Source organism: Centropristis striata, chromosome 17, assembly GCF_030273125.1.
Source record: "Centropristis striata isolate RG_2023a ecotype Rhode Island chromosome 17, C.striata_1.0, whole genome shotgun sequence".
Classification (NCBI taxonomy): domain Eukaryota; kingdom Metazoa; phylum Chordata; class Actinopteri; order Perciformes; family Serranidae; genus Centropristis; species Centropristis striata.
In genome coordinates this window covers 18,979,111-18,997,230 of record NC_081533.1, presented here as the reverse complement: position 1 = coordinate 18,997,230, position 18,120 = coordinate 18,979,111, and the positions used below count along the sequence as shown (strand labels likewise).

The following is an 18,120-nucleotide window of genomic DNA, read 5'->3' as shown; positions in this document are numbered from 1 at the left end:
GAAATAGAGTTGTTTTTCTTAAACCATGAAATGTTTTTAGAGATGCATGGTTCTCACAGGATATTCTTATTGAATATGAGGCATTGCTGTAGATTAAACTACCACACAATATAGAAAGATAATGTACACTTTAAAGCAGCAGTAATATTCATCCAAAAACATCACATATAATAGTAAAACTCAGACAGGGAGCATTTTACTGTGAGTTCTTTTATTTTACATACTTTTAAGAAAATTTAGCTGTCTGTACTTTTAGGTAGGTAATGTTTTGAATGGAGAATGACTATTATGATCTGAATACTTTTTTCTAATGCTGCATGCTTTATCCACTTTACTTTGGCATAACAAGTCATTTTATTTTTGATTCTTAAAGTACATTTAGCTGATAATACTAAAGATCTGAAAACTTCTTCAAACCCCTGCTAAAAAAACAAAAATGTAAATGTTTAAATGTATTAGAGAAAAAGTCACACTGCAAAAAAAGAAAAGTTGGGTGAACTCAAAATTTCAAGGCAACAAACTTCGATAAAATTTTAAGTTTTGTTTTTGAGTTTGCTCAACTCTGAATTCAGATTTTTGTCAACTCAACTGTAAGTTGTACTAACTTATAATTTTACATTGTAATAACATTTAATCCTTACTTCTGCTAACTTCTGCAATGTGCTGAATTGGCACGATTGTAACGCCGCTATGAAATGTCAGCTAATGTTGCGACCACAATTTTGAGTTAGCATTTATACGCTAATGGCTACTCATGTAGCTGTAACAAGCAGTGCCACTAGCATCAGTTAGCTGCTAGTATCAGTTAGCCGCTAGCATCAGTTAGCCGCTAGCTTTCACTAATGACCGAATTTCACAACAAAGAAATAAGAGTTAGCAGATCCCTTGTTGTTAAAGATATACGTAACAACAACTCACAAACTTGTTTTTGAGAACTGGCTTCCTTTGTTGTGCTAACTTACAGTATTGCCCTAAATGTCAATAATTTATATTTCCAAGTTTTACCAACTTAAATCACTGTTTTAGGCCAAAACATACAAGTTGGCTTTTTTGCAGTGCAGGGGATCACCAGAGTCATTAGGATTCATCCTCTTTGGAATATGCATATCTGGACCAATTTTCATGGCAATCCATCCAACAGTTACTGAAATATCTCCGCCTGGACCAAAGAGGCACACCAGCCGGGCGACATTGCCATCCACAGAGCCATGCCGTTACCATGGCTAAGAAGGCATGACATCCAGTGTTTCAGGGTCCCTGTTGTGATGAAATTAATTATTTCTGTGGGATTGCAGTGGAAATCACTGCGGCCTATAGGTCACATTTCACTTTTTAAAGGTGGAGTGGACCTGGAGGCAAAGGTCAGCTGTCAGAAAGCCTTTATCCTCTCAAAGCAACTGGTGGCCTGTTTGACCATGACTGACTGTGGTGGACTACACCCACACTGGAGCCGCACGTGCTGCTGGAAACACAGACCATAACATTGTATCAAATGGTAAGAACTTATCTTCTTTTCCCCCATTTTACGTTAGTTAAAGTTACCTCTGGATGTGATGTGAGCTTTTGGTTTGTTTGTCTGTTTTTAAGCCGGATAACAGAAAAACGACCGGCCTGATTTTCATGAAACTGAGTGGAAGGATGTAGCATGGGCCAAGGAAGAACCCATTACATTTAGGAATGGATCCAATTCTCAGGAATTATTTGTTACTTGTGAGATAGGGCATGGCCTTGGTGGAGGTCTGTGCTCTCTGGGTGCAGCACTAGTTTGATATATCTCTCTGTATGGAGAAGAATTGTGAGTTTACTTGTGTTTCGCTCACACTCCCTTAGTATCCAGTGCTGTGTTACAAACTAAAATCTCATGCTTTTCTCTTTGTTTATGATTAGATATTATTGACTCTTCAGAGAATGCTGCATATTGTAGCAAAGGCCAAATATTGACTTGAGATAATCCTATGAAAAGAAAAGCAAATACCACTGCGATGTACAAAAGTCTCAGGAGTAGAAGCTGGATAATTTAGTTTCACAACAGTACAGTAAGGGAGAGGTATAAATAACTGCCTCCAAATATAGAACAACATTTGAACTTCCTCTCATTCCTGCCATGAGTTGCTATCATCATAGCCATTTTGCCTCTCTAAAAACCCACCGCAGATTAAAAGGCCACACATGCCCCCCCCCCATGAGGCCCTTGTCACTCTGCACATCCGTGCAACTGTGCCCAGCATCTGTCTTCCTTGTCATATTAAAGTAAACTGACGCTTTGGCAACACCCCAAAATAAAAAACGCTGGTAGTGGGAAAAAAAACAGAAGAAGTGAGAACGGAAAGGAGCCTAGACGTGGCCCCGGCTGCACTCCGCCGCTGAAATAATTAGCCCCTGGTTGATGTGGACTCCTCGTGGGACTCCACCGTGACATGTTGAAATGAGTATTGGCAGCGTGCGACACCAGCTGTGGGCCTCCTACGGGGAGCTGCTGCACGGTGCAGCGCCCTGCCCACTGAGCACCACACAGCCTTTAAACTCTGAAGACCAAGAGCAGCTGCCTTCAGCTTGTTTTACAGCTACAAGAGTTTAAAGGAAACAACTGCAAGATGTAGCGTCGGAACTTTTTGTTTCAGACGGTGATGTGCTGCTGGCTCGGCATCTTTCAGCACCCAAATCTGCAAGAAGACAGATGGGAGCATCACCCAGGGGGCTCAGACACGAGGAGGGGGGCGTTATTCAGGCCCATGCTGCAGCAGAAATGCAAGTTGCAACCACACCCATGTCAATTACAATAAACCAGGCTCTGTGTGGAATTCCCACCGTACCCGCGCCACCAATTTGGTAAACCCTGGAGGAAAGACACGGGACTGGCAGTCCAACATGGGGTCCACCACACCCAGACTTGTCTCTTCAGGCATCACTTTTTTATCAGCTCATGGACACCAGTTCATTTGTAGTGACTATTTGTAGCCCATAAACTTGATTTTATGACTATTTTTGGCACCAAAAACATGATACTGAAGATATTTTTAGATGTTTTATTAATATGTGCTATTTTAATTGGATATTTTGTGTCACCTGATGAAACAAAGCCTTCACGTTACAGACGGTGAATGAACAGCTGCTCAATAGTCCCTCCTTGTGGTAAAAAAAAAAAAAAAAAAAAAGGAAATTTAAAACCAACACTTGGAGAAGCTTAAATTCAATTTTATTAGAATCTTTATTGCAATATTTTCATTGGAACAATTATAAATATATATATATGAGTATAATTGATTAACATAAAAGTGGCACAAAAGATTTATAATTTGGTTCAAAATATGTCATAAACAGTCTAAATATGGAGCTGAAAGCAAAAGTGCAACAGCAGAAATTGTCACGTGTGTTGAAGAATGTTGGCAGGAGGAAATGTAGAGTATGATGGTGATTTTAAATGTTCGAGGTATTCTGCTAAACTTTAAAGAACAACACTAAAGTGAAAGGCAAGTACAAGTTGAGGGAACTGAGCGAGAGTGTTGTGTCGGTGTGTGCAGATGTTTTGGGTTACAGGAAGTAGGACCCCTCCGGCTTCATCTTAGTTTCTCACAGGTGTGCTGTTTCCTTTCACCGTCTTCTTCAGGTGGTGGTAGTTGGGTAGAATCTTCATGAGGAAGTCGAGCTGCAGAGTCTGAGGCTGCAAGATTCATTAAATAAATAAATAATCCCATCTCTGTTTACATCAATCTGCACACATGCCAAATGAAACTTTCGTGACTCTCAGACATAAACAAGCACCAGCGGAGGCTGACCTGTGGCTTTTCACTCTGCACACGGCGGATGCAGTTTGAACCGTAGACAACCGTGTTCTCCGGGACGACCTCACACGTGTTGACCTGGCAGCACGCTCCGATGATGCATCCACTGCTCAGGATCACGTTTCTCCCGAGATCAGCTGGGATTTAATATTGACAAAGATGGATTTTCTTACACAAAAGTGATATGGAAGTTAGGGTTGGACAATATAATGATGTTTTATTTGTATTTATTTGTTCTTTGTGGTTTTTTAAAATTAAGATTAATTTTAAAATTAAGACTAATTTAAACCCAGCATGAGACTCGTTTTGTTTTAGTTGTTTTTGCTTGTTCTCTGTTTTTATTGTTGGTCTGTCCTGCCATGTACAGCACTTTGTATCAGCTAACGCTGTTTAAAAGGGCTCTATAAATAAAGTTGATTTGATTTGATTCGATGATATTCACTGAGACAAAAATTAAAACGATCGTCTTTATCATACTGTTTATTGTGTATATATATATATACATATATATATATATATATATATATATATACAAAGGCCTACTTGGGGTGTTCATTGGTAGAGTATATAGCATTAAGGCTTATGTATACATTTACTTCAGTTGGTCTATATCCAATCAACATTTTTTTCATTTGGTTCTGTGAAGAAAACTAAATTAAATTGTTATTTTTAATGTTTTAATCATTATTTAAAATATATAATTTTAATACATACATATAAATATTTTGACAGGATAAGGGCATGGTGAATGACCAAGTGTCAGGGAGGGAAAAAAACACTAAATTTATTTTAGTCAACTAATTTCTGTCACAATATTCTCAGGAAATATATGCAAATTTTATACAAACTTCCTACAGTCATTGTATTCACTATTTAGGTTTATTGTACAGTTTATCATTTGTTCAGTGCTGTTATTTTTATGCATTGAATATAAGATAAAAAATGCAGTCACTTTATCTGAGGCCGTCAGTTAACTCAATGATAGAAAAAGGGTCCCTTCAGGAAAAAGGCTTGAGATTACTGATCACTTCCTGTTAAAAACAATGAACAGAACTGCTTTAAAGAAACATTATATCTAAAGATAATTGTTGCATCAATGATGACAAAACGTCATTGTGTTAACAAGTAATAACTTTAATAAATGGTTTCTCTATTGATTGTCCAGAAAATCTACTATATGATGATATATGTCAGAAAGTCTTAAAGGTGATTACAGTACTTACCTTTAGACTCTATCACATTGTTGTCTCCAATTTTCAAAGCTTGAGAAACTGTGGCAGAATCATTAAAGATTTAAACCTGGGAAGTTCAAACAGCTGGCAGTAACTGTGGGTTTAATGCTGCGTTCGATTGCACTCGGAACTCGGAAAGATCCGACATCCGAGTCGGAAAAGTGCAATAGAACGGCCCTTGAAATCGGGATTCCGACTCGGAAATTCGGGTAGGATCCAAGCAACCCGAGTAGGTCGGCAATATAAAAAGACGTCACAGCAAAATGGCGCCACACATCGTGAGAGGTAAACAGTCACTTTATCTTCAACATTTAGTCTGTTATGTGTCGTTTAATTTAGCATTTGTGTGACTAAAAGTGTAGGATTACTTTGTGATGGTATTTGCACTCCCACTCTGTTAATTAAAGAGTTTGTGTGAGTGTTATACTGCACTTCTGCTTATTATATCCAGGAAATTGATTTAATTATATTTTTGTCTCTTAAGTATTTGCAGACCACAACTCCACCCAGAGAGGACACAACCATTTAACTGTCTGTTGTACCAGGTAGCTGATGTACTTCCCCAGAATAATTTTTAAATGCTCCAAAGACATCCAAACAAACATCACTTTGCTGTGGCGGCCATGTTTTCCGAGGTTGAGCAATGAAACGCATTTACCTAGGAAGTCGGAATTTCCAACTCGGATCTTTTCGAGTTCCGAGTGCAATCGAACGCAGCATAATACTCTTCTGATGTGACCAAGGTGTATAGCGCTCTCTGGTGGACAAACTACATGTTGGCAACACTGTTTCTAAATTACTGTGTTTGGTATTTCTGTAAATACATGTCTTGTTTCTCCTCAGCTGACATAAGCCCAGCTCTATCTGCAATAAAGTAATATTTGTTAAGATTGAATGCAGCCAGATGCCTTTTTCTGTTATCCAGTTATTTGCATTGCAAAGGATACCACATCCAACTTCAAACACATTATTGGTCCCAATGATCATTGTCTTTGGCTCCACTCCCTCTGTGTCCGGCATGATATTTTCTGGATAACTACAGACAACACATACACAACAATGAGTTAGATAAGGTGAGACAGTTATGACCAAATAATAATGATTATGTTGTGATACACACTGTACCTGTTAATAATAAGTGCCTGCTCCTCTATCAGATTACCCTCTCCAATGATAATAGGCCCTGCTTCTGCTATGATCCGTGCTTTGGGGTGGACAACTGTTCTAGCACCTGTAAAAAAAATAATAATAATACAAATGGAAAACTGGAAGGACTCGGCTGTTGCTGACAAATGGCGTTTACAGTAGAGTTAAAAGCAAATTCTCACCAATGGTCACATCTCCTCTAATTTCGCTTTCAACACACACAACAGCTCCAGCTGCAATTTTAGCACTGCGAGGACACACACAAAGATAAGATGAAATATCTCCATCAATAATGCACTGTAAGCTACATAGCTGATCATGTATTTCATTAATTACAGTCTATGCGGGCTATAAATAGCACAAGGGTGTCGCCATCCGTGATTTTTAAGGAGTATTATGATACTAAATGACGTTTTTTTTATTTCCTAAGAGCTAAAATCAACTTAAAATATTAAAGGCTAACGCCAAATTAAATGCAGTTATATACCTTTTCTGTGCCATGATTTGCTTGGCGTCTGACATCCTTGCGATGAGGAATAAATGTGTCGATAGTTGATTATTAATCCTGGTTCAGAGTTGGAGCTCATGGTTGATTACGTTTGCCTGAAAGAAAAAAGTCAGCCTGAGACTTTGCTGCCGTCTACTGTAATTTTAAGGATACTGCAATAAATAGGTAATGTGTTTAAAAAAAAAAGAAAAAAGGAAAGGAAAAAGAAAAACTAACCTGCCTAAAGACTGTATATGATACCTGCCCAAACTATCTGGTTTTATATTTATCTATATTTATTATATTTATGCAAATCCTCAATATCCACAAGATACAAATAAATTTACATTTTATCTAGCTATAGAACTTATATTTTATCATTAATATTCTGGAACTACAAAATCACAGTAATCACAGTAGGCTAATTTCCCCCTTTAAAAAAAATCATCCACGTTTACTCTTTTCAATGGTAATCAAATAAATAAATAATGCCTTCAATACACTATATCATATTTTAATCTTATTGCAGTGTCACCATGGTGCCTGCAGGGTGCGTCAAATACAAATCAATGGGAACAAATTTGCTTTTGAAAGAAAAATCCTACTGCTTAATTATTTATCTACATAACCTGAGTCTCTTGTTGGCAGCTTGACTAATCAAAAACAACAAAAAAGTGTTGTTTCCAAACGCATAGACCTTTATGTAAGAGATCAGAGAAAGTTTTCTTTATGTGATATTAATAAGAGAGGCGTCTGTTGCCACTTGATCTCGTTTTAAACAGTTATTTTAACCAACACAATTTTAGTGGGATTTGAATTGTGTCAAGACAGACATAGTTCACGACGACAAAACAGGAAATTGAACACTACCGTGTTTCAGAATAAAATATATACGTCGCTTTTTGTCAATAAAGAAAGTCCCGTTTGCCTACTGCTTATTAAAGAGCTTTTGTAAGTTATATGTTGGCATAGTCTTGTATTAAATTTATTAATTCACAAGGTTTAATAAGAGACACTAGAGCTGGATAGGATAAAGAATTACTTGGTCTTCACTTGAGCATTTCCATTCATGTTACTTTATTCTTCTACTCTGCTGCACTGCAAATAGGGCAAATTTTGTACTTTATACTCCACTACATTTATTTTAATTTTAATATCAATCCATCCATCCATCCATCCATCCATCCATCCATTTTCTTCCACTTATCTTGGGCCCAGTTGTTGGGGCAGTAGCAGATTTAGATAATCAATACAAAATATAATTATGTTGTATTATTGCAATTTAAGCAACCCAGCAATATATAAAATAATCAAAATTAGCTCTTAAACAATCTTTGATTTTGTAATGAAATGCTTGACAAAAACTGCATTTTTGGTGTGTTGTTAAGCCACGAGGGTTGGGCATTTTATGTGCATGACGTTAAAATAAAACAAATAAATGCATCAAAGACATGATTTCCAAACACCAGAGAAAGTTTATGTGATATTAAGGAGATAGAAGAGAGCTAAGTCAGATATTTAGTTTAAGACTGAGCTGTAAAACAACCTGTAATTTTATTATGAAATTCTTGACCACTGCAACTGTATGTTTGCTGTGTTGTTAACTTTGTAAAGCCTACATCACCCTTTTTGGGGGGTCGCAGACAAATGCATGTTTAATATATGTTTGTTTTTTTTATAACAAGAAGACACTGAGTGTACTGAATAAATAGACCTAAAAAAGAGAAACATTCTAAAAGATATACTGTTAATATATGTTTATAGCAGAAGAAAAATGTATTAGTAATTATCAATAAAAATATAAATAAATGAATATATTTTGAAGCTGTTTTTGATTTGTGATATTTGCCGTCATAATGTACAGATAATAAAAATAGATACATCTTCAACCACTAGGATGTCGTCACCCTGTTAAAATAATCACCTAACTCATTTTTTTCAAGTTTTGCAGGAAACACAAAAAACTTCACCAAAGGTGTAACATATGACATTTATTGATCATTTCACTCAAAAAGGATGTAACAAAGGATGGCTATTGGCATAGTAATAACACTGTGTGTAAATGATGTAACTTAAGAGAAATAAATGACTTAGGCAATTTTTTGAACATGCCTTTGTGACTTAAGCAAGATATGGTAACACTTTATTTTGAAGGTGTCTACATAAGAGTGACACAAGCCTGTCAGAAACATGACATGACAAGTATCATGAGCATTAATGTTACTTCAAAGTGTCATAAATGTTCATGACACATCCCATGTCATGTTTATGACACACTCATGTCACTCTTATGTAGACACCTTCAAAATAAAGTGTTACCGTTTCTTGCTTAAGTCACAAAGGCATGTTCAAAAAATTGCCTGATTCACATTTTATTTTGACTTAAGCATAATAAATCCGCTTAAGTCACACACTTGACATAGGCCATTATCTTAAAGGGGTAAAATCACATGATCTGATCAACTGAGGATGTAGGAGATTTTTCCATAGGTGGCCGGCGTCATGAGGAGATGATTTAGGCAAAAAAAAAAATGGTTGCAAAAAATGACTGAAGAATGGCTATTATTTTAACAGTGTGACGATGTACTGAATAAATAGGCCTAAAAAAAGAGAAACATTGACTGGAATGTATTATTAAAATAAATAACTTTTTCAGGAATAACTAATAAATAAAAAAATATATATATTTTGAAGCTGTTTTTGATTTGTGATATTTGCCATAATAATGTACACGTAATAAAAATAAATAAATAAATACATCTTCGACCACTGGGATGTGTAAACCATTTATATACAGTCTATGGTCTAAACTCACCTTTTTGATCTTTATTGTGAAATGCATCACCGGAAGTTTCTCTCCTCATCCTGTCTGGCTTGATGGCGGTTTGAGTTTTGAGGGAGAGCGGTTCGTCTCATCAGCTCCTTGACCGTAAAGTGAGCAGCGGAAGGAAGGAAGGAAGCACCTGAACCTGCGTGTCTTATTTATTTAACACTAGTTACGGTGCACGACACGGCTTAAAAAATATCATAAAAGTACAGTTAATATGTCGTGAAAACAATTTCCGACTTGTTTCAACCATTGGAAAACTGTATTTTTTTTCTGAATGGGAGCGTGGAAGCGCAGCACGCTGAATTTCGTGCGGCTATAGCTGGTTTCAACTTTGTGGAAATATGTAACTGTGACAAATGAGACTGTAACATGGAGCAGTCGGCTACTCTCGACATAGAGACGCTGAAGGTAAGCTAACACTATTGAAAAAGTGCATTTTTAATGTAATTTTAACCGAAACTGACAAGTTTATTGGTGAATTGGGGGAACAGTTTGACACGTCCGTCTCATTATGCAGCAGGGAAGTGAGTTTTACTAACCTTCCTTTACAGGACAGGAGGTTATTTGATGTACTCATGAATTATTTATCTCCTGTTGTTTTATTCAGCAGTCCAAACTTAAGTTGGCAGTGTGCAACAGGTGCACCCACTGCTTCAATTGTGCTATTTTAAAATCCAGGCTAATTGAAAATAAATGTCAACTGTCCGTGGTGTTGCTGCGGTTGCATCTCTCTCCAGGCAGCAAAATGATGATTAATAACCACTCACCTGATCAAGCACCTCCTGGACTTCTTTTACATATCTCCCTCTTGCACTATACCTCATATTCTATGCATTCTCCTCTTCAAAAAATCACAGTAATGTGACAGCCTATGAATATTCTGCCTGCATGCTTTCTCATTATCATTCCAGTCTAGCAGGGGAGGCAGTAACCTCTGGGTACAGTATGTGCATCTTGTCTCCGTGCTGCAGTGCAAGAAGCAGCTCCGAGTCAGAAACCCACACAGCAGAGCTACTGTTTGGCTGTGCACTCAAGTCCATCCACTGGCCCCTTACACACACACACACACACACACACACACACACACACAGAGAGAGAGCTCTGGGCTTAGTGGTTAAGTCACACTTATCAGTCAAGAAATCACTCCTGCTCACTCTGGTTCTGAGCTGATCCTGCACTTCCCACTTAGTGACAAGTCTGCAACTTTGTCTCTCAGCTAAAACAATTTGGAGAAGGTGTTTTTTGTATCTTCCCTAATTAAAACAGAGGCTTTGTCTAGAATGCTTTGTGGCATTATTTTTGTTGATAGTGCTCCGTTCAGTCTCGCACTTCCCCTGTGCGTTCGACTGATGAATGCAAATGACGCCTATGGGGTGCTGTCCAAAATGGCCCCGTTGCTCTCTCCAAGGATTTGCTAGGGATTAGCAAGGAAAGCTAGTGTACTGTGGAGAAGTGTCTGTCTGTTTACATCAGCAGTTTGTCGTCTTCTCCCCTTGCCAGAGCCTCATCAACACAGAGGAAGGACCTGACAGAGCTGAAAACATTCAGAGACTTGACAAAACCAGCTGCCGACTAAAATAAACAGTGTTCGTGTTACTTTTAAAACATATTCCACTTAGGGCTGCCCCCTCTTCACGACTAACTGATTGTTTTGGGCTTGATTTCTTTCATCAATTAGTTGTTTTATATGCGTATGAGCACATCTGTTAACTCCGTGCTTTTGCATGATTCTATGAGAAGAGAGTCAGTTTTTATTTGGTAACTTCAGAAAATAACATTTAACTGTAATGTAGCCTTTAAAACCAGCAAAAGACAACATGCTTGATGCATCATGATCAAAAATCTTTGACGATATTGAATCTCTCTTCAGGATATCCACATAACAAAACGATACATGGCTCAGCCCCGGAGCAAATAAAACAAACTCAAACAGCGTTGAACCATGCCAACGCCATGCCCTATCTCGCATTATTAACAAAAGTTAAAAATAATTTGTGCATCCTCCCTTTGATTTTGAAATTGAATAGGTTCATCCTCAGCCCATGCTACACCCTTCTACCAAGTTTTATAAAAAATCAGGCCAGTAGTTATTTCATAATCCTGCAGACCAACACACAAACCTAAACATAACCTTCTTGGCATTTATAAAGTAATCTATTTTTAAAGTTACCACCAATCTAATCTGAAAATGTAACAGAATACAGTTACTCATGTTTTGTATTTTAAAAATGTAATCCCATGAGTTTTATTCAGTTTAGGGCGGGGCAATAAATTGATATTATATCAATGGTATCGTGATATGAGACTAGGTGTCGTCTTAGAGTTTGTAATATATATTAATATCGTCACTGTTCCTTGTTTTAAAGGCTGCATTATGACTTACATTAATGATGATTGTTTATTAAAAAATCTTATTGTGTAAATATTTTGTGAAAGCTCCAATAGTCAACCCTGCAATACCATATTGAGGTAAGATTGGTACTTTATTCATACCCATGGAGAAATTCAGGTATCCAGCAGCAGTAACAATACAGTGCAGATTAACAACACTAAGAGGTAATAAATAAAATAGACAAACAATGAAAATCAGTGCTAAATAATACTTTCAAATAATGATTTGATTTTCTCCATATCGCCCAAATCCAGTTACTCCCCAACCCTGTCAATAAATCATGAAAAAGGTCAGTGGTGCCAATGAATTTTGTTGCACACTTTTGTGTTGCCAAGTACAAATATTTTTCAGGAAAATGTCATCAAAAGCAGAGCTGCATGTAGCAGCAAAAGGAAATTCTTTTACCCGTCGGTAAAGTTCAGCCTTGTTGTCTGTGTGCTCTGATTGAACAGCTGTGACCTTTTCTTGTGGCGGATTTATCAGCGATCTTTGATCCCGCAGGTCTCACACTTACAGTAGGGTTACCTTTGTTGCCTTCAGCAGACGGAAATGCTCGGCCATCCATGCATAAAGGGCAACCACTCTGCAGAATGTGAAGCCATTGACGAGCTCCACTGCTATTGTAACTCCACCAGAGATGATGGAGCCACAAAAATTGGATTTCACATCTAAGTGGAGCGACTATTGACAGCAGCAACCTCACTCACATGTTTGATTGTCTCATCTAAAAAATGTGAAATGGTTACATCAATGCACTGAGTTGCACATTTGAGAAGTATAATTGGTTTTGCCCGTTACGGTTGTGTATTCAGGCTTATCTGTCTCTTTGATTGGACTTTCTGTCAAACTGAAAAGCGCACAGGAGCGAAATGAATAGGTGCTTTGATACTGTATGACAGACTTGTAGCATGATTGTGTCCATCCCTTCTTCCCTGTTGCTGCCTCAGCGATCATACGCGGGATGGATGAGTACAGGCTTTACAGTCATTAGTGCATCTCAAATGTTTTCTTACCTCCAGCTGAGGCAGCCCTGTGGGACTCCCGTGGCACCGCTGAGTGAGAGAACGCTCGCCGATTTGCTGATTAACATTATCAAGCATTAATAACGTCTCATTTTCTTTCATTAGGGGATTCTCGGCTGCATTTTGCTGCCTCTGCAGCATGTCACTGTTTGATCAAAACAGCATGTAGAATATCACCCTCTACGCTAATTGGTGAAGATGAGGCGTGCTGGCAGCGGGTAGGGGACTGCTGGGTAATTGCTGGCTTTGGCTGGATCCAGCTGTAACATCTGTAGTCAAAGCTCTGAGACAGCCCCCCCCCCTCCCCCAGCCCAGCAAAAAGCAAAGTGACACAGTCAGATTTCAGCACTCACTTAAAGGGAATTGATAAAGTAGCATATGCAGAGATAAATGTGCTACAAATCCAAATTGAGCTTTCCAGCGCAGCTCGACAGAGATAGCAGTTTTTATAGCTTATTGTACCTCAGTGAAGCAAGTTACTGCGGAGGTGTTAAGTTTCTATTAATAGAAACTACATGTAATCAGGGCTGTAGGAGGTAAACCATCCGTAGCTTTGAGTAGATTTCAGAACCATCTGTTCGTGATAATCTGTTGACGTTTGTCTCAAGCATACTTGAGCATATTTTTAACATTTAGAGCTGCACAACTGCCTGAACTGTCCCTAACCCCTAAACCAGCTTTTTTGGATTTCAGACACTAATTGTTGGACTGGGAAAAAAAGTGTTCTCATTTGGGCTGTCTCAGTGGAGAGAAAAAAATACTTTGTAATGGGAAGTTTGAGCAGTGAATTATTCTTCATGTGATACAGTTGTCAAAAGTATCATTAACATTATTTTTGGGGATGCACAATATGTTTGTTTTTTTCAGCCAATACGAAACTACCTGGTTCTCATAGCTGATACCAATAAGATTAACCAATAATTTCACGTTTTTGTAGATTGGAGTTTTTATAAGATGTTTAGAACTGGTAGTTAATGCACACATGAGGGCAAGAGAGCTTAATATGTAGTGAGCAATGTTAGATTATTTAATATTTCATAGCTCAGACGTAACCAACGCCACTATTTCAAACACAACAAAAACTAAGAGACTCTTCAAATTATTTATTTTCAAGTAAAGTACCTCAAAAACTTGACAACCATTGTTTGGCTTTTGTTGAGCATTTTGCCTAAAAATTCAAATGAAATGCTTTTAAATAATCTGTCAAATCAGACGTGTCAATGTATACTCAATGCGTTTTTATTGGCCGATTGCAAAGCAACTTTAAAGGTGCATACTGCCACTTACTGTGTCGCAATGTCGCAAAATTGACATATAATTTATCTGCCATAATTTTGTTGTCATAATAATGCCATAAAAATGTCCCATTATCGGCCAAGAATTTATCAGTTGATATCCTATCCAATATCCCAAACCCCAATCAGATTCAACATAACATACACTGTCTTTGAACTGTTTTAAAAAGGGAGGTTCTCAGAATTATTAAAGTTTCCCTTGTCTGAAGACACCCATATACTGTCAATTTGTAAAGATGAGAGACGGAACAATTCTTCCCTATTTTTTTGCTCAAACAATATCTCATTGTACTCAAAATGAACCCAGAATGTGTACATTGTACAATAGTTTAACTGTGGAATATATATATATCTATATATATATCATTCTCACTTTACTGCACTTTGAAAATAAAAAAGTAATTGTGCACAAAAATTAGAAATGTCATTGTCGTACAAAAATAGTTGTTATTCTTGGTAAGTCTCATTGTTTCAATCAATGTATTTACATCTTCCAAATATACTTAAATGAGATTTTTAAATAAGTTTAAATAAAATAAAGGTTTTGAATGCTTAAATATCATCTTTGCCGTTTTTTAATGTGCCCCTCTGATTAAACACTGGCCCCTCCTTGGTCCCCACAGTAACACTGGTCAAGAACCGCCACTGGTTTTCTGTCTAATTGACTAATGGGGATAACATTGTATGATATTGGTCCAGTATTGAGTGAGAGATCTACAGTCGGCAATGTGATCATTTGGAGCAATTGCGCACTGATACTGAGATTTCTATTTTAAAAGTGACTGACAACATTTAGGACACTATAATAAAATGAAACATTTTACCATTCGATTGATCCCGCCTGTTTGTTATTGTGTCTCACCAAGTCTCGCTCAAGATGAAGTCATGTTTTAAAACCTGATGAGAGGCGACCTGCTGCTCCCACAACACAATGGTGGGAATGTGTGTGAGAGTACAGAAAGCTAAGCTTCGTGTTATCCAAAAGGCTGAATATTTAGCTGATTTCAGCTATGTGGATGACCGCCCTTATTTATTTGAGCCAGAGTATATGGATGAAGAGCTCCTAAGAAATTGAAGCGTGGATAGTCGAGAGAGAAAGAGAAAGGCGAGCCAGCTGCTGCAAGGCTGCAAAGCTCTGGAGACTAACAGTATTCCTGTGGTTGCTGTGACACAATTGTTGACAGTTAACAACACAAGATTGTTGTTCCCATTAGTCACTTAGACATAAAAACAGTAAAAAAATATGGTCCAGGTTAAAAACTCTTTCACTTTAATAAGGAGTGGAATGCCCTTTGCTTTAACCCTTTATCAGGCCAAGAACTATATTTGGTAACTTCAGTGGATATCAAAATGGGGTCGAGAAAAAAGTTGTAAATTTACTAGATTAAAGTGGCAAATCTGCTCGAAAAAGTCGCAGATTTACAAGATTTAAAATGACAAATCTACAAGACAAAAAGTCGCAGATTTACGAGATTTAAAGTGGCAAATCTGCTCGAAAATAGGTTGCTTTTCCCCCCACTTCTTTCTCTTAAATCTGCGACTTTTTTTCTTGTAGATCTGCCACTTTAATCTAGTAAATTTGCAACTTTTTTCTCTAAATGTTTTTATTTTTTATTTTGGATATCCGCTAAAGTTACCAAATACGGTTCTTCGCCTGATAAAGGGTTAAGCAGCTTCATTCCTTCTCAGAGTCCTAAATTCTACAACATGTAACAAGACATTATTTTAATAAGGGAAGCAACTGACTTTAACGTTATTAACCCCTTAGTGTTCCCCAGGCTCGCTGGCGAGCCATCTCAACTTTTTACTCACTTTTTTTCTCTCAGATGCTCATTTCTAATCTAGAGCTAAGATACTGCTATCATTTAAACTAGTAGATCTATAAGATTTAATGCTAAAACGAAAAATAATGCTCCAAATTTGGGCTAAATTTTACCAAGGGAAAAACTGACATGGCCATTTTCAAAGGGGGTCCTTGACCTCTGACCTCAAGATGTTTTCTCCCCCTCGATTGTTTGCTTTTAGTAATTTCTAGGGATCTGAAGAACAGGTAAAATGACTGTATTTCACTAGCCTGGGTATACCCATACTGCCTTGCACGCTTGATTTCTTTTTGAACTGCGAAAGGGTCTGGTGTCTCTGGCAGATTCTTAGCCCTGTTTTAGGGATCCAATCACAGAACGGGGAGTGACGGCAAGACGATGACGCGTACTACTAGACACACGGAAGCTTGTACTTTTGTATTTTTTTTACGGATCCAACATGGCTGCAGCAGACGCAAAGCTCTCTTTCGATTGTGTTCTAGATAGTTTAGAGCCCAAGTTTATTTTAAAAGAAGAACAACGTTTGACTTTACACTCCTTTATCACCACCAAAAGGATGTTTTAGCTTTGCTTCAGCAAAAGCCTAATCTACCAACTAGCCCCGCTACTAGCCTCGCTACCACTCACTGCTGTAACCACGGTGATCTGGCTACGAGCCGGGGGACAGCGGAGCCCCCAGAGACCAGCAGCAGCTCGTCTATTGACCATAAAATCAGTGGATGTGTGTGACTGAATGACATGAGGGGGGAATAAGGCGTAAAAATAAAGAATCTTGCAGAAATCGAGAACTGGAGAAGCAAAGCAGCAAGCAGCACTCTCTCACAGACACACACACACACTGATACACTGCCAGTAGACTATGAGCTGAAACTACAGAGCAGCCAGAGTCAGAACATGCTGCAGAAAAACGTTGCAGAAGCAGAATTGAGCATTTTACTCCCAAAGTAGAGATGGGCTAGTCTGGCTATGTAAACATCAGTCATCTTCTTGCTCGAATTTCTGTCTCTCTACATACGTCATCTGGTATAACTGATCTGATTGGCTAAGAGCTACCTACAGACGCTTATGATAGACATTTATATCGCCCAATAAACGGCTCTGGAGGATCGTAAACCACGCATCCTCTACGGAGGAATGAATGGCTGGTTAGCCAGGCTAGTATTTCACAACAAGATTAGGGAAAATTGCTAACTTTCTTAAAATCACACAAAGTGACTAAAATCACTTTGTGTAGGTAAAATATTTTTTTCTTATATCCTACCCAGCTAATCATCTTATGAACCCTTTAATGTGTCTTGTGACTGCTTGTGGGTCCCCAGTCTGACCATGCCAAAATTATATCTTATTTGATGGTCAATTAGTCAAGTGAATATGGCCGTAGACCAATGATTGGCATATGTATCACTGCTAGTTTTTCTGACTATCCTCAGTTTAATTATATAGGATTTTAACAGTTTATTGGTTGGGTATATCGGTAAATGAAGTTGGTAAGAAATTTATACTTATTTATTGTCTGGACCCAGACAGTTGCATCACCATTGCCAACTAAGTGTCATCTGTCGCTGCTGTGACCTTTAACTGGCAACTGATTCTAATTTCTAATTATTATCAGGACTGTTTCTTTAGTTGCACCAGTTAAAGGGCAAAATTATTAATTATTACGTTTTTGATTACTTGTGGACGCCAGGAGGAGTAGTTGCTACCTTGATAGTGGCTAATGGGGATCCATTGAGTAGACATACATACCAATAAGGACGTTTTTTATGCCACTCTGCTTTTCAACAATCTAAAGTGTTGTATGTCAGACCTAAAGCTGTCATGAACTGATAAATGGGATTCAACACAGCGTGGTATGCCTCCACAGCTCACTTTGTAATCAATAGTTTGTTTCTGAAAAGTCAAAGTTGTTTCTCATAGCCGCCGCGGTCGGACATCTCGATCAGTCCAGTCCGGCGTGTTTGTGAGAGTCAGCTGTGACCGGCATGCTGAAATGACAGATTGACAAAATGCCCAGCCACTATGCACTCCTGCATTTGCTCTGTGAATAACCAAGCTTTAGGAGGCATGACTCGACCAGAGTAATATATGCATTAAAACTCTTGCAAAGAAAT

The 18,120-nt window shown here is 38.0% G+C and overlaps 2 protein-coding genes across 2 annotated transcripts in view; one reads left to right on the top strand and one right to left on the bottom strand.

The window, feature by feature from the left end:
• Positions 1-3,179: 3,179 nt before the first annotated feature.
• Positions 3,180-6,775, bottom strand: dctn6 (dynactin subunit 6). The gene is made up of 7 exons (XM_059354951.1): positions 6,648-6,775; positions 6,343-6,407; positions 6,140-6,245; positions 5,962-6,050; positions 5,006-5,053; positions 3,777-3,919; positions 3,180-3,661 (listed from the first exon to the last, which is right to left on the bottom strand). Exons 1-7 carry the CDS (start codon positions 6,680-6,682, stop codon positions 3,563-3,565), a joined length of 585 nt encoding a protein of 194 aa, XP_059210934.1. The 5' UTR covers positions 6,683-6,775; the 3' UTR covers positions 3,180-3,562.
• Positions 6,776-9,543: 2,768 nt separating this feature from the next.
• The window catches only part of LOC131989913 (zeta-sarcoglycan-like), a 60,687-nt gene continuing 52,110 nt past the window's right edge, over positions 9,544-18,120 (top strand). The window contains exon 1 of the mRNA XM_059355271.1: positions 9,544-9,885. Coding sequence (XP_059211254.1) covers positions 9,847-9,885 — 39 coding nt within the window. The 5' untranslated portion in view covers positions 9,544-9,846. The remainder of the gene's footprint in view (positions 9,886-18,120) is intronic.

Bases quoted from the DNA above. Each gene is read 5' to 3' on its own strand.
- dctn6 (XM_059354951.1), bottom strand. From the start codon at position 6,682: ATGTCAGACGCCAAGCAAATCATGGCACAGAAAAG. The intron at 6,408-6,647 runs GTATATAACTGC...GTGTCCTCGCAG, and splicing joins CAAATCATGGCACAGAAAAG to TGCTAAAATTGCAGCTGGAG. The intron at 3,662-3,776 runs GTCAGCCTCCGC...TGAATCTTGCAG, and splicing joins TGCAGAGTGAAAAGCCACAG to CCTCAGACTCTGCAGCTCGA.